The sequence below is a fragment of the Chanos chanos genome, chromosome 2 (genome assembly GCF_902362185.1).
Source record: "Chanos chanos chromosome 2, fChaCha1.1, whole genome shotgun sequence".
Lineage (NCBI taxonomy): Eukaryota > Metazoa > Chordata > Actinopteri > Gonorynchiformes > Chanidae > Chanos > Chanos chanos.
Genome location: NC_044496.1, coordinates 22,072,451 through 22,088,893, shown reverse-complemented (window position 1 = coordinate 22,088,893; position 16,443 = coordinate 22,072,451). Strand labels below are relative to the sequence as shown.

The 16,443-nt window shown below is 41.7% G+C and overlaps 1 protein-coding gene across 2 annotated transcripts; it reads right to left on the bottom strand.

The window, feature by feature from the left end:
- Window positions 1-9,843: 9,843 nt before the first annotated feature.
- Window positions 9,844-16,310, bottom strand: nae1 (nedd8 activating enzyme E1 subunit 1). 2 transcript variants are annotated; one of them, XM_030764868.1, is made up of 20 exons: window positions 16,229-16,310; window positions 15,771-15,879; window positions 15,590-15,654; window positions 15,388-15,418; window positions 15,225-15,296; window positions 15,045-15,124; window positions 14,824-14,933; window positions 14,628-14,737; window positions 14,338-14,400; window positions 14,060-14,123; window positions 12,885-12,976; window positions 12,712-12,771; window positions 12,433-12,566; window positions 12,064-12,139; window positions 11,841-11,880; window positions 11,450-11,536; window positions 11,155-11,247; window positions 10,878-10,992; window positions 10,599-10,648; window positions 9,844-10,377 (listed from the first exon to the last, which is right to left on the bottom strand). In XM_030764868.1, exons 1-20 carry the CDS (start codon window positions 16,276-16,278, stop codon window positions 10,268-10,270), a joined length of 1,611 nt encoding a protein of 536 aa, XP_030620728.1. In that variant the 5' UTR covers window positions 16,279-16,310; the 3' UTR covers window positions 9,844-10,267. The 2 variants fall into 2 exon arrangements, with proteins under 2 accessions (XP_030620728.1, XP_030620727.1); XM_030764867.1 differs by having other exon boundaries at window positions 15,590-15,650; window positions 15,776-15,879.
- Window positions 16,311-16,443: the final 133 nt, after the last annotated feature.

Genomic DNA, 16,443 nt, shown 5'->3' with positions numbered 1-16,443 from the left:
TATCTTTCTCTATGGGGGCCTCTTTGGGTCTTGAAATTACATTACAGACTGAGAAAGGTGAGTGTTTGCATACATTTAACTATTTCATTGTTTGAATGTCATTTCACTGGAAAGCAGTCCCTTACTGCACTTTGTGACTCTACCCTATTCAAATATCAACACTGGACATTCCATACTAGCCCCAATAAACTCATTACAGAACACAAAGATTCTTTTGAGAGGAAAAAAATGTGACTCAAATGTGTCTTCTCCTCCCATAACTACTCTAAAAACTAGTGTATTGGTAAACAAAAATATACAGGGGAATTGAGATAAAGTGAGGAAGAAGAGGAGGATGAGGAGACATAGTTGGTTGTTTGGTTCCCTGCCTGTCTGCAGTGTTTTGCTAGCAGCTATGCTGATGCAGACAGACATCTCAGCAGGGAGCATTTTTGGCTGTCCAGACATGGTAGCTTACATGGAAAGTAATGACAACAAACATTCAGAGAGGAGCATTTTGGTTCAGAGGACAGGAACACTGTCGCACTCTTCCACTTGTGTTCCTCTATTTTACTCGTGTGACTCCAGTTTTTCCTGCTTCTTCATATGCTATCTCAAGGTGGGATAACCGTACAAAAATTGTGTAGGGGTCTGTGGATGGAGATAATGCAGATGGAGGTAAAGTCAAACAACAGGTTCCTAACAGGCAGCACTAGTATGACTCAGCATAGAGACTGAACCCAAATTCAGTGCTTTGTTTAAAATGGAAATCCGTCGAGAGAAACCAGGTCAGCCACTGACTCTCAAAACCTTTTGCTAAAACATCAGTGACATTTGAGGGATGAGAGAAAAAGCTGAGTTGGCAAGCATGAAAAACACAGAGCAATTCGTCTGGATGTCTCTTAGCTAAGAGGCCTCTTAGTTGCTGTTTGAGGGTCTGTCAGTACAGCTCAGATACAGAGGGATAGGCGAACAATAACATCTTCCAAAGCAATAACAGGGCCATGTTTTTGTTTCAGAGTCCAAGTCTACACTGCTGAATACCCTGACACTAGTCTGACCTCCAGTGTGTTGCTGTGAGCTGAGAGAGGAGAGCTTTCAGTACATGCTTGACTGTTAAAGAGTACAAACTCAAGTCTTAACTGATTCTTCTGACCACTGATAATGAGACAAAGTGACACAACAATATGAAAGCACATGACATGACACCTCCTGGTGAAAAAGTTGACAGCGAGATGGAATGCTGCAGGCTGGTGTGATGACACAGACTGTGTTTCTCTTAAAATGCCAGAGTGACCATAAGAGAGAGTGGGGGGGGGGGGGGGGGGGAGAGAATGAGAGAGAGATAAGAGGCCAGGAAGAGGGATAGGGTGAAACAAAGTGCTTTGAGCACAGATGAAAGAAGAAGTGAAAGGAAAAAAAAGGTAAGCTGAAACACTCACACACACACACACACACACACACAAAGGTGGGGCGGGGGGTGGGGGCAAAATGAAAAGGTTGTGAAGGATAAAGGCATATAGGACCAGAAATACCTCATCTGTACTCTGTGTATGTGACATATGTCTTCTTTAGTGTGCACATAGGCTTCATAGATCTCACAGGCATGGTTAAACTGCATGTGCATGTATAATGGGGAAAGGGTGTGTTCAGGGCACATGTAAGACTACTTATATTTACAATGTGGGTTGTGTGCACACATTGGGTTTTCTGTGTCCATATGAGACCCGTACATACACGTTTGCATAGCCTGCAGATGTGTTGTAATACAGAGACCCAGTCACAGTAGTAAGAGATGTGAGAAGAAAACACCCAGATTGCAGGGCTTCAGAAACACTGATACAGTAAAACAGGGAGGCATAAGATGGGGAGCAGTCAGACTGAGACAGGGTGATGTAAGAGAAGGATTCATTTTGATGCCATCATGTCTTTGTTGTGGCCCCCTGTAGAGAGAAGTAGTGAAAGTGCTGCGCTCAGACTTGTCAGGCTCCCCCTGGTGATGATTGATGGTCAGTGCAGGCAAACCTTTGCAACACCCCACCAAGATCCTAACCCTGGATGTTTCTCTCTCTCTCTCTCTCTCTCTCTCTCTCTCTCTCTCTCCTCCCTCATCGCTCTTGCTGACTGCTGCAGACAAGGCTTCTGCAGCTTTGTGCTGGCATGGAGCCTCAGGCTGCTGACATATGCAAAGCAACACACACCCAAACACCCTAACACACACACACACGCGCACACACACACACACACTTGCAGACGCACACACACACACACACACACACAGACTTCCTTTAATGATCCACATTACATAAGCGCTGATGTGTCTAATGGTGGCTGTGGAGTCAGAGAGTAAAACTGTCTATACAAGCACTGCACTGTACTATATAGCTCCAACAAAAGCAGTAAACATTTTGGCACTGATTTATCCATTGTTTTCTCTGTGTCTTCATAGTTGTTAAGAATCTGCTGTGTTCTCCTTGCTGCGTTGTAAAGAAAACAAATGAAACTAAATCTAACGTGGCAATTTAATTAGAAAGAGGAATGGCAGGAATGTGAGAGGCAGGGAGCATGGCGCATGGACCTGATTTAGTCCATCTGGGGCCAGAGATGCCAGAGAGCCCCGCTCTCTCAGCGCCTGGCTGTTTGGATTCAGAGTTTGACCCTTGGTCACAGTGAGGTTCTTGCTATGCACTGTTCCTCTCTTCTTCTCTTCTGCTGGTTGATACAGCCCCCTGAGTTCAAACTCTGATCCCGGTCAAATGGCCTCTTTTTCTCTTTGTCTGAATCTCAAACACATCTCGAATGATGTGTGACACATTCCAAATTGCAGTAACTTTAGCTCTCGCTCAGGGTTCTCTATCACATCCATTTGTTTCTCTGTTCCCATTTTTGGCCCGCCATCTAGTTTCCCCTGACTTCACCCCACTTCACTGTGTTGTGTTCGTCTTAGCGTTTTGGTACGACCCACAGGAGTCTCGCCCAGACTCCCCGTAAAGCCAAAAGCATGTCACTTATCTGTTGAATTTGTGGGGTCACACTCCCCCTCATCAACACCTTCCTGCAGAGCCTCCTGCCGTGTGTTTAGCTCCACGCCTCACACACACAGCCAGTCTCTTATCACCGCAGTTTCTAAAGAGAGGGGTGAAGGATATAAACAAAGGAATGGTTTTACTGGACAGGCGTAAGTAATTCTATCCACAGCAGCCCCAAGAGCATGCTGGAGATTCTTTAAGTACATTCCAACCATGGTTGGCATTGGTAGGATTTTTGGCAACAAATGTTGAAACTGAAAAGGGAGCAGGCAGTTTTTAAGATGAAATGAGGCCTATGCAGGAAGAGGGTCAGAGAGAGGGGGCCAGAGGAGAGAGAGAGAGAAAGAGAGAGAGAGAGAGAGAGAGAGAGCCCCAAGTAAAAACAGAGTGCTGAGTGTTGGAGGGGTGATGGTAGGGCCCCTCACTCTGACCTCTCTGTTTACCCCTGGACTCCTCCCTCTGTCCTCTCTTCCCTGGGAGCTCCCTCTCCTTAACCAGCCCCCAGAAAGTTTCCAGCCTGTCAGGAGGTGCCGACAGCCCTCCAGGTCGCAAAGTTCACCTCCACATAGAGGTTTGCTCCTCTCTGTTCTCCAGCCTCTCAAAGATTTGACATCTAATCCAGGTAAAAGGTAAATCATTTGCGGAAAAAAAAAGAAAAGAAAAGAAAAGAAAGAAAAGAACAAAAAGAAGAAGAAAAAAGGCCAGGATGCTTCCATTCTGATGAATACAATACACTCAACTGTTCAATGTAAAGTTGTTAACTTCATGTTAGAACAGTAGGAAGCATGTATTTGAGAAAGAAATGCCCAGAAGGGTCTGTGTGTGTATGTATGTGTGCTTCTTCATCCCTCACAATGGAATTTGGCAGCCTAGCGGACAGATGACAGTGATGGCAGATGAAGGGAAAGCAGAAGAGCGCAGTGTCAGTGATAAGAATGGCACTCAGAGAATGCATGAGCTCCCTAGCATGTTCATACACTTCCCTGTGTTAATGACACACTAGTTCTGGAAAGTCTGCACACACTCACACACACGCACACACACACACACACATCCTCACACACACCAGTCCACACACTCACACACATGCACACATCCTCACACACACACCAATACACACACACCTGTATGCAAGAAGCTTACCCACATACATGTTTTTAAAACTCAAACAAAAACAAACACACACACGTTTACACATGCCCACATTCATGTGTTCACCCTTGACACACATGTACATGTAGACACACATACACAGTCTGTTCTCACTGTACCATGTGATGTACATGAAGGAAACAATTGCAGGAAACGAGCAGAGAGGAACCAGTAGAGCAGCTAAACTGGTGCACTAACTGAAACAGGAGCGTAAAACAGTAGGTAAAGCAGAACAGTGACCTCTTGTGCACATGTGCTTCGAGTGGACCAGCCTCTGGGCTCAAAGTACGTCCCTTCAACCGCTTCTCAATAAGTCACCCATACAAAAGAAGGCAACGCAGTGCAGTACTGCCTGTTCTGTGTGTACATTAAACTGCACAGAGAACAATGTGTACATAACATGAACAGGACGCAGGCCTCTCACACCTTATCCCGTGTATATGTACACACAACACCTTCACCGAGCCTCACTGTAGAACAGGTACAAGAATAAAACACACACATACATATGTTACATAATTTCTATAACTTCAGCATTACATTTAGCTCATCATGACTGAAAAGAGTTCCCAAACAGTTCCTTTATTGTGTTGTCCCAAACTAGACATATGCAATGAATCAAACCAATTTCTGAGATTCTCTTTCAGAAGATAAATATTACCAAAGGAACATCATCTTTTCTTTATAAAAAAATAGCTCCTGGCTAAATTAAAATGTTCTACATGTTGTGAAATGCATCACGCATAGAGATTTGTTTTGCATTAGTGGGTGTGTGGAGGATGGCTGTTGGATGGTACTTGGGGGCTTTGTTTGTTGAAACAGGGACAGATGAAATGAAACTGGGGTTCCAGTGCCAAGTCATGTGTGTGTCACACATGCTTTGGCGCAGCATGAGACGGAGGAAGCTGTGAGGTGTGTGTGTGTGTGGTGTAACCAGACACCGGAGCACAGAGCCCTGCAGAGCTGAAACTGAAGCCGGAACAACTTTCTGCCCTCTAGAGGGGTCCTGAGAGGGGGAGAGGGCCAGCACCTGGGCCTGCCTGAGACAAGACTGAGGACAGGGAGTGGGAAAAGGTAGGGAGGGAAAATTAGAGAAAGAGAGAGAGAGAGGGGGAAAAAAACAGAAATAGTGGAATGAAAATGTAAGATAGGCACAGCATGACAGAAGAAGACAGACCACAGAATGTAAGGAAGGAAATCCAATTGTTCTGAAAAGTGTCTTCCACATGTCCTAACCCCACAACAATAATGAGGTGAGAGAACACCCCCCCCCATTTCAGATTTATGACACCCACTGGTGTCATCCCTCGGCCCACTCAAGGACAATCTGTCCATCAAAGCACTGACCCCACCCCAGCGTGGAGAAATGTCTAATAAATCCCCTGTCCCCCTGCCAGTGGAGGTTGTTTACTTAACTGTGAATTAAGCTCCTCACTACTGCACAAACACAGTTCCAATAGCATTGCATCCTCAAAACCCCAAACAATGTCTGTGCCTCTTTTGTCAGGTATATCTCCAGCATGACTTAGGAAAGCCATCAGAGTGTCATGGTGTTTCTTCTCATACCCCAGCCTCTCCTTTTTTGAGTGCTTAGCCGTAAACCTGGGCTGTTCATCCCCCCTCCCAAACTAAAAACCAGGGCAAAGTGCTATGAGGGATGGGCTTGGAGGGCTGGAAAGGGGGGGAAGGGCAGGGCTGGGTGTCTGTAGCTTGTGTTACATAAACACACTATAAACAACCAAGACTGACATGACCGTGAGCTTTTGAGTCCTGAGGCATCTCAGTCATTGCAGGCATCCAAGAATCTGCAGTCTGTCACACACTTCCCCTCCTTCCTCAACACAATCTGACTTCCATGAAACTGATTAAGACTAACACTATCGATAGGATTAACCTAACTAGTCAGTTGCCATAAGTGGTAGCAGTTGGCTTTTGTGTCTGTTGAGGATATGAAATTCGTTACAGTAATAATGAACTGAATGCTTCTTCATAAGCACTGTGTCAACACTGTAGCAAGATGTCATCCAAAGATTTTTATCCAGTCCCAAAAAACATTCATGTCATGGCTTATTCTTCTTAACCCCTTGCAGACATTCACCACACCCTGAGAAAAGCCTGCTCGTACAGCCACGTTTTAATCCAGCCGCTGGACCTCAGGAGGGGAGCCACAGAGCTGCTCTGACAGTCAGCCAAACAAATATCCAAAGTAATAATCAGTAGGCTTTAGCAGAACTCTATACAGCTGCTTGCAAATGACTGCCAATGAAAGAATGAATAAAAGAGAGAGAGATCATCGTGTGCTACCGTTGTTTTTTGTAGCAATCTTTTTTTTTTTTTCTCATTGGCATATTGATTTTCACATTAAGAAAGCGACCACACCAGCAGGGCCAACCAGTCCATTGTTCAGTCTCCTCTGTGAGGGGAGATAATGCTCTCCTCTGGCCATAGCAGTCTGATAACCCCTGAACAAGACAGACTCAAATCAAGGAGACAAAATGGATGTCTGTGTGTACACACAGGTGTAAAAGTGTGTGTGTGTGTGTGTGTGTGTGGCGGTGAAGGACACAGATCAGGATTTAGCAGTGCTACGTGATCCTAATGAATTTCGTCTACGATATTGGATGATGTGATAAGGGAACATTCAGTGGATTCACATGATGGTCATTTGGTAATACTCATTCTCCTGTTTGAGGAAACACAAAAACGTTCAACAACATTTTACTACAAGATCCAATTTTTTGAAATGTTCTAAATAACTGAAATGCATAATTCACCCAAAATAATACGGCTAACATAATTCAGGGCACCGTCAATAACATGTTAAAGCAGTTAGAAGAACAGCTCGGTGCTCGTCATCATAAACCTCATATTGTTTGGAATCCAGCTTTTACTTCAAAATTCCTTTCAGACTGGTTGAATGTCAGTTTGCAATGCAGATAAGAGCTGAATGAAAGAGGAATGTGGTAGCATTGTACCAGTGCTCAGTGTGCCTTGGAGGGGCGGTGCCTTTCCTGTGGCCTGTCCTTGGCTTGTCATCCATATTAATGAAGAGAGACTCCACTGTTCTGTAGAGTAGCCAAAGGCCTAGCAAACAAGCTTTAGGACTGCATGCTTTACACGCCATTCAAGCACTTCACATAAAAACATTATTGAAAACAAATGTTTTTGCATTTTTCTGGGAAATGATTCAGTAATACAGGATGTTGGTTAACTTATCCAATTTTTAAACATTTTTTTAAACAAGTGTCATTTCAAAAGAAAATTGGAAATCACCAAGATGTATGACAACATCATAACAACATTCCAACGATGCTTTACGCGCATCTTATCAGAATGTGGTGGAATGCAACCTCTAACGTGTTTCTTTCTGACTGTGAAACATGTCCACCACAGATGTTATCATGAGTTAAAAGCTCAGACGCTCACGTCTGACACACATAGCCATTGTATACACTTTTACAATCTTCTATTTGTTGCACTCACTCACGCTAACCTGTCAGCCTCTGCGGATGCTTACCTGTAGGCAAGCTGCAGCAAAAAGTTTCTGTTGGATTCACATTAAATACCCTCACATATAAATACAGTTCTGACATAACCCAACATACAGCAAGGTAGAATTACATTATTGTTGTAACGGGTTAAAAACACGACTTAAAGGCGGATGTATTTGATGACTGAGGCCATGCTGAAAGCTCTGTGATAAAGACACGGCACTGGGAAGTGAAGTAGTCTTAGTATGTTTGAAATGGCTAGTTCCTCATAGTTCTACAGGAGTGTTGACACAGCTGCATTGCTCACCAGTACTGCACTGCTTTACTCTCTTATGCCGTACCGAAGTTTGACCACTTGTAATAAGGGAGATAGATTATTAAACCAAGTGACTTTAAAGCATAAAGTTTTTTTTCCTGCAGATTCCATACCCACAGTAATACAGATGGACACAGTTTTGACGTTCATAACTTTCTTTGCTGACTAAACTACCTTTCTGCCATGCTTAACATTTGCTTTAAGACCTCCTGTTCATTCTACTGGGACATATTCTAACCCTATCCCTAAAAGTATGACAAAACACTCGTTTATTTACACAGTTACTTTTATGACAGCATCTTGACAGGTATGTGGAAAATCATGACATCATGTATCAACAGTGAACTATTGCATTAATGTTTAGTCTCGGGCTCCAATGGAAAATGTTTTTAAGGGTTTTTCTGTTTAAAAGTATACCACTGTGGTCACCATTGTAGAATGGGTGATGAAACCAACTCAAACAGCACTGGACACACAGTGAAAGCAGAAGGAAGCAATGTAACTGTGAGTTAAGAGGAGCTGTGAGGACAGCATACACATACATGAGAAAACTGGAGGCAAGAACAGAACAGATGTCACGAATAATTCTGGCATACGGAAAACATGTTGAATTAAAAAAAAAAAAAAAAAAAAAGATGAGAGGGAGATAAATCTACCACAAGGGCAGCTTGGTGGAGGATAAAGTTTAGAAATAGCCCTGAAATTTCTTGGCCACTGGCACCATGTCCATATCAGCTCTCTTCCAAGAGGAATAAATCTGCCTCGGGAAAATTTCCACTCAGTTTGTAAAGCTACAAGCAAAGCACAACAACCACCAAAACATGTGAATGTTTCCTTCACCAACCAGCAGAACACAACATGTTCTGAGCCACCTCTGATTACACCACAATAAGCACTGGTCATAGACCCTCCTGTTATATTCAGCCCTGTCATGAAGTTTGCATTATGTTCATGCAATACACTCTCCACAGGAAAAACATTGTCTATATATTAAGCAGTGAAGAGACAATGTTTCAAGACTTTGCGGAAACAATGAGAGAGTCACTGATCAACACAGTTCAGTTAGGCAAGCTTCTCATTAACAATGTCCAGTTCAACTTATCGATTTAATAGTAGCCTGCGGTTATGAATAATTCACTCAGCGTTGGAATGTGTTCATGTTCAAGAAAAACATGCAGGGGTTTTCATAAGATGGTCTTTTATTACTATGGAAAATGGCGCCCTCTGCTGTCTGTGTGTTCCAGAACTGACGATACCAACCACAAAATGATAAGATTGTTGCCACAACATTGAACATCAATCCCAAAGGAATTAAAGAGTAAAAAAAAAAGACCTTTTAAAAAACAAATAAAAATGAATGAAAAAAGGACCAAGTGCATAAACACAAAACAACCAAAGATAATTCATTTTGTCATTCCTCTGTCTCCACTCCCTGTGTGGAAAATGCACTTTCAGTGACCACAGAACACACCATGAATTTAGACATGACCAAGAAAAGCATCACCCCACCCAACTGCAGGAAATACTCTGTAATCTGTCTCAAATCAGGAAACAAACAAAACAACATCATCACAGCGCTCCCAACCACCCAAACACATGATGCAGGAATGCAAGCATACTGTTGAGTTTATTCTCCAGTGAGAACAGACTAAACGTAAGCCTATCATAATAAAGAAAAGAATATTCCAGCAATTTAGGACAAATAACAAAGAAATTGGTTTCTGAAATGCTACATTCCCCAAGTGTAATCAGGGTGAGGAGCCTGGTTACCAATTAAGAGTTCATTTTGCCATCAAGCCATATTATGGGCAAATGGTCAAGACAAGATGTATATACAAAAGCTGTTTCGCGTTCTGTTTTTTTTTTTTTTTTTTCCTGAGATGCTCACATGTTTTTCAATTCAATTTTATATGGACAGGAAAGCCAGCTAACTGGTAATGTTGGTCATGCTACACGTCTGAAATTTCTGGAAGGGTTATGAAACACAGTTGATCCTTGTTCAATGAACATTTAACAAACGTGCTATCTATAAAATCTAATTTATTTTTAACTGAATCATTTAAGCAATGTGAGCAGTCAATACACTTCAAAGATAAAGTAAGAATGTTCAGCACCTATCATGAACATCTCCCGACAGAAACATTAGTCAGTGAAAACAAATACGAACGAGCGTAACCACACTATATAAAACACTGATTTTAATGTTGACATTTCCAAAATGAAGCTTAAGGTTTTACAGAGGACTTGAGAGAAAAAAAAAACAAAAAAAACCACACACACACAAGGTGCAGAAGATATGCTTATAGCTGGAAGGTAGTTGAAGTCTGGGACATAGCGTTGTAGATGAAGGCGTTGTTGAAGGGTACAAACTGGTGTGTGATGATTTTGATGGCCTCCTGTGCAGCAGAGCCTATCAAAACAAACGGAGCACATGTTCAGAATCAATACTACCACGTCTCAGTGCACCAACTGACTCTTAAGTCAACATAAACCCCTAAGCCACTGTACAAGTAATTAAGTAACACAAATCCTTGCTTTTAATTAAATAAACGGGAGAGGCTAAAGTATGAGCGAGAAGAGTGTTTTTGATTATTTTAAGATGAATATCAGATTTAGTTTAACAATACTAACCTCCCAAAAAGGCAGCGACTGTGTGTGGTTCAGCAGCACCATAGCGACAGCTGTAACAAAAATATTCTCTTTATATTAAACGATCAAAATGATAATCACCATATTTTGATGTAATCGTCTGGAATGTTACAAAACTTAACAGTATGTGTAAGGTGATTAACACAAAACAACTGTTTAAAAACACTGCAAAAGTGCATCGTCAATTCCACTACGAGTCATCATTCAAAGTGAAGTTTGTGTCAGTTCAAGTTTTGAATGAATTTGATAGTTAAAACTCACAATTCATGGATGTAGTCGTCTTTCACGTTAACAGTCAGACCGTACTCTTGTAGCAGACTGTTCACACACAGCTTCAGTTTACTGATGTCCTCTTCCACCTGGTAATTATACACACCTGTGGAAAAACAGTGAACAGCATTACTTTACTGATAATCATAACACCATGGCAGCGGTACTGAATTAGCCCTTCTGCCACTTCCTTCTCTTGTCCCTTCTATCAGCAGGCTTAGTAACTGAGAGCATTCTGGTCGTTAGCAGACATATGTGAGGGAGTCACCTGGGTAACGAGAGTGTTGCTGGTAGAAACGATCGACAGAACGCAACATCAGGTAAAGCACCATTTCACTGTCTGGACTGTCCATGCAGGAAGCTGTGAGAACAAACAGTTCAGACTTACTATAGCAATGTTTTAATACTTCAGTCTAATCAATGTGAAGTTATTTTGTCACGTCAAAACTCATGAGCAACACCAACTACCAATTATCCCCACATTTAAGTGAAAAAACAAAGAAACATGGTAATTTTAAATTTGAACAGCTGTATCACAACCTAAAGACGGGCAGATCACTTACTGATCTCATCTTTGTTGAATGACTCCACGCTGTACTCCTCAGCCAGAGATCTGCAGCGTACCACCCTCAGGAAGGCGGCGTTCTTACCTGACAAACATCAGAATCAGCTCTGCTCACACCAATGATTAACACAACACACATACCATTCTGGGCTTTCAACTCTGACTACACGGGAACGGGGAGTTGTACATTCATTTGCAGGACTGTTTTAGTCAAAGTATACATGCATTTGATTCATTTAGATGTGTAAAAATGCAAATGTCTTACACCTTTAAAAGTGAGGTCAGCATCCTCTGACTAAGAGACTGATAGAAACATAGACTTTCACAAGGGTTTCCAAAACTTTAGAACAACTGTGCGTGTGCGCGTGTAAAACAGAAGGAACACTCACAGAACAGTTTAATATCCTGCTCCGAGATGCTCTCTGGTGGCTGTATCATGTATGCACAACAAAAAAAAAAATGAAAAGCACTAACAGAGGCAGTCTGAAAATGGAGATACTGAACATGTCTCATCTGCATTAGCATAATGACATCATTCCAAACAGTGGCTTCATGTGCATATTAGATATCCACAACACTATAATATACATGACTATAAAAAGACTCAAATACCTTCCCAACAGACTGCAAGAGGGCTTCCACATGCTTTGATACGACAGAGGCATCCTGCATTGCTTTCTCCCTGTAACTGAAAGTCAACCAAACTTTACTCCATTTAAACAGACATGAATGAAAGCATCTTATCATCAGCATCTCCTAAGTAATACAATTTTGGACTAGAGGAAAGGCAAACAGGAACATCAATGGTCACAACATGTGGCCAAGAGCGTGCACTTCATCTACTTACCTCCGCTAATCACTTTATCTCTTAAACAATTACTGCCATTTGCGTACTAAGGCTTCATCTAAATACCAGTACAGCCTCGTGATTATGGAAAAACAGTTTTATAATTACTTTGGAAGATCTATGAGAGTACCTACACATTTTGCAATTTAATGAATTTCTCAGAGTCTGCGATCATGTCGGGGATGGTTCCCCGCACTGGGAGGTTCCCTCTGCCTTCATTCCGCACAAACTCCCTCACCGCTCGAGCCATGACCCAGAAGGCCGGCGTCTGGGGGGGGCAGATGACAAACAGACATAAGAAAAGAAGAAAAAAAACCCCCACTAGGCTGTAAGCCAATAAGTCTTGAATGGTATATGACTTTTTTTGTAAATGACAAATATTTTCAAATTAAAGGCTAACAAAAAACAAAAACCTGTGACGTAATGTTTTCGCACTGCTCCCCGTTAAAGACGTCCTCTACTGTGCTTGAGATCTAAGGAAAGGCAAGGACGAGGAGAGTTCCGGCAGTGCAGAGCATTAGACACTGTACACACATACCCCTTTTACTGAGATCTCACACATACGTTTCGGTCAAAAGCAGCATACCTTAGTAGGGTTTAGGGCTGTGTTGACATTCTTAATCGCTTCATCAAAATTCTCCTCATCTTCCAGAGCCCCGTTCTCATTTCTCAGGATCCCTGAGAGAACAGCAAAAGACGACAAAATCAAACTGTGTCCAGCGGACTGACGACTGCAACCTTTTACACAGCCTTGTAAAAGTTTATTTCATGGAGGGCTTCACAACATAATGAAGGAACGACTGCAGAAATCTAAAAAAAAACAAACAAAAAAACCCCAAACAAATCACATCCCCGGTCATAGCTTCCCCAAATTAGCTTAGCTCCACCACACTCCCCTAGAAAGACACATGATGAGTTAAACAGGCTCCACCAGCATCTAATCATGGTGGCTCAAATGATTTGAATAACCTGGCTGTTTCTTTCATGAGGTAAATTTGGAGATAAAAACATGACAAACAAGATAGAAGAATGAGCTTCTATATGAAGTTAATTAAAGACGCACATATGAAGAACGCAACAAGCAAATTTCATTGTCTTTGAATATCCCTTGGAGTGGTGTAAGGTCCAGTGTCAAGTGGAAGCAATGTGTGTCACCAGGACACTTCATTAATTGGGCTGTCTCTCAAAAGATACCATCCTTGGGTTAAGGTGGGTTAAAACTCTTGATCTCTGGCCTGGTAAAACGTAAGAACAGCTTGCTTGTTTTGCAGCAGTGAGGACAAGGAACTATCAGATCCTAGGGGCAAATGTGATGTAGACAATGACCTGGGGCTATAGAGGAGATTCACCCCTCAGAAAGATCATTTTCTGATTTACTGAGATGTCACTAAGCAAGAGAGAGAGTGTGCTGAAGAGTGGTCCAGTCAAAGCCCAGAAAATAATCCAATAATCCAAGTCCATAGTCCACAGTCGAATCACAGCCAGCGTTGAACAGCTGGAACCATTCTGACTAGAATAAACAAAATCTGAATCGTCCCACTGTGCAAAGCTGGTGGAGTCCTGTCTAAAATGACCCGCTGTCTCTTCTGAGGTAAAAGTACCTTCTATTAAATATAGAGAGTACAAATGCAGTGAAGACATTCTATTTTAATGACCTCTTTGAAAGGGATGTGTTATAGAATGTGAGAAAGGTCTGAAGATCTTTGTAACATATTTTAAACCTCACTTTCATCTTTTGAAAATATAACTCTCTGAGATTACCTTGCCGAATGAGCTCTCGGAATGCCTCCTTCTCTTTGTAGTTCTTTGGTAACTGATAGTTGTGCTGGATGGGAGAACATAAAGGCCCTTTCATTAATAAATGAATCCTTTTAATAACAGAAACTGATTAAAAAATGTATCGAATTACTAAAATAACATACAATTGTATTAGAAAATTCCAGCGTCACTAGGTTCTGCATGAACATTTTCATAGACATGAGACAGTCAAATATTTGTCTGTGAAGTCAATATGAAAGAGTGAAGGAGGATAATGTTACCTCACTGTGCCACTTCGCCAGGTATTTGGCTACTATGATGATCCATGGCGTGTGACTGTGATCCTGTGTTCATAGCAATAACAAACACATTATTTGCTTTTAAATCAAAAGATCAAGAAACTTATCTTTTCAGGATGAGGCTATAGTGAGACATTAACACACTAATGATGGTATACTTCAGCGCGTGACACTGTTGAGAAAGTGAAACAACTTGCAAAATGACTACAGCAACAAATAATTTTGAGATAATGGTACAATTGTGATGTTATAGTCAAAAACTTGAATCTAACCTTCTTTTCCATACTGTCTAGGTCATAGGAGTCTATGTGGTTTTTGAGCTCAGGAAAAGGCTGGTCAAGTCTCAGGTCCTCAAGGGCATTGTCAGGGTGAGACTCAATTACTGGGGACAGACACAGGAAATTCACAACCACAGCCTACCAGGAAAACAGCTTTTTACTAACACCCAGAAGAAAATCCAGCGAATACCTGTGTGTTCCTTCACTACTAGCCTCATGTAGCCAATCAGTCCATACGCTCTACACACCAGGAAGGGCACTCCAACACTCCATAGTACTGCCCCCAATCTCAAACATGTGCTGGAAACACACAAAATTGTTTGGTTAATTGGGAAATTAACCACACACTCCTCATTAAAAAAAAAATCACAAAGCATGAGAAATCTTTAAGCAGAAAGAAAAGAGAGAAACCTTTCAGGAAGCTGGACGCCAATCACCAAGCTAAATCTATGGAAGAATTCAGGGTCATTGTCCAACAGTTTGTCTGGGCTCTGAGGAAGAAAAAAAAAAACAAATTTACTTTAGTTATATAGGTATAGGGCTAAATGCATACAATGTCACTTCAGAGCTACTGAAACTGGCAAAACAAACCTCCTCAACAAAGTTCCCAGAGACATCACTGTTGAGCTCCTGTAGCAGTTCAGTGGCTGCCTGAGCCCTATTCTGTAACACAAACAACAGAGTTCATTTTCACATCCAACGTCAAGATATTTAACAAACAGAAAGTTGGATAATCATTAATCACCATGCATACCTTTCCAATGTTGTTGTTGCTGAGAAAAAAGCTGCAATGAAGTATTAAAACAGCCTTTGAGACAAGTGGAACTGGTGAGCTGCACTGCAATCTTGCACAACGTGAATCAGGGGCACTCAATATACCTCTCTTTTGAGTATTACAGATCAAAAATTCATGAGAAGCTTGCACAAAGAATTTACTACAAAATTAATCATTTTACTTGTTTCCTACGTCCTCCCCAGAAACTTTGTGTCCATCAATGATGGTGAAAGCTCCAATGCCTGGCAAAAAAAAAAGGGAGCAAGAGAGAGAGAGAGAGAGAGAAATCCAGAGTTGTTTATTATGGCCTCCTAGTTATGTTTTGAAATGATATAGTTAAATAGAAGCCAAGAAGTCACTCAATTACCTGGAAGAACAAGGTTCTTGAGTATCTCAGTACCAGTTGCAGACGCATTGATGAGGCAAACATGAGCGTTTTCGAGCGCGTCCTGTCCATGGTCTCCCCATAGCCTAAAAGATAATCAGTTATATATGTGGAACTCATGAGTGTACAGTTCTTCATCACCTGCCACTTCACCAACGTTAACCACACACGCAAGGCACTTATTAAACTGAAAATATAATGCAGTATTCTTGTCACGGTGTAATGTAAGCTGGTTGTTAAGATATGTGCTGCAGACAAACGTTAAACGAGCTATAATGACAAGTGAATTAACTCATGTCAATAGCTTGCTAAGGTTAACACTGAAGCCTTCGGCTACATGATACATTTAAATGGCACGCAAAATTAAAAGTGTTCCTATTGTATATGCACCACAATTTATGTAAGACTTTTACATAAGGCATCGCTTTCATATACCTCAGTTGCCTATCATATTTCTGTTCTTTAACTGTTTTAGGATCCGCCATGGTCCACTGTCGCCCTGCTCTGCAAAAATCCTTACCGGCTAAGGCTAAAAATTTTACACTGCTCCTAGACTCGCAGATTCGACATAATATATATATATGCAGTATCTGTAGATTCCACTCTGGGTTTTCGACATATCAACTTGCTCACTAGAGGGAGTCATTAGC

What these genes read in the sequence shown, in the direction of transcription:
- nae1 (XM_030764868.1), bottom strand. Translation starts at nt 16,278, where the DNA reads ATGGCGGATCCTAAAACAGTTAAAGAACAGAAATATGATAGGCAACTG. An exon ending in CTGGGAACTTTGTTGAGGAG is followed by an intron (nt 15,125 to 15,224) that starts GTTTGTTTTGCC and finishes TTTCTTCCTCAG; the next exon opens with AGCCCAGACAAACTGTTGGA. An exon ending in AGTAGTGAAGGAACACACAG is followed by an intron (nt 14,738 to 14,823) that starts GTATTCGCTGGA and finishes GTCTGTCCCCAG; the next exon opens with TAATTGAGTCTCACCCTGAC.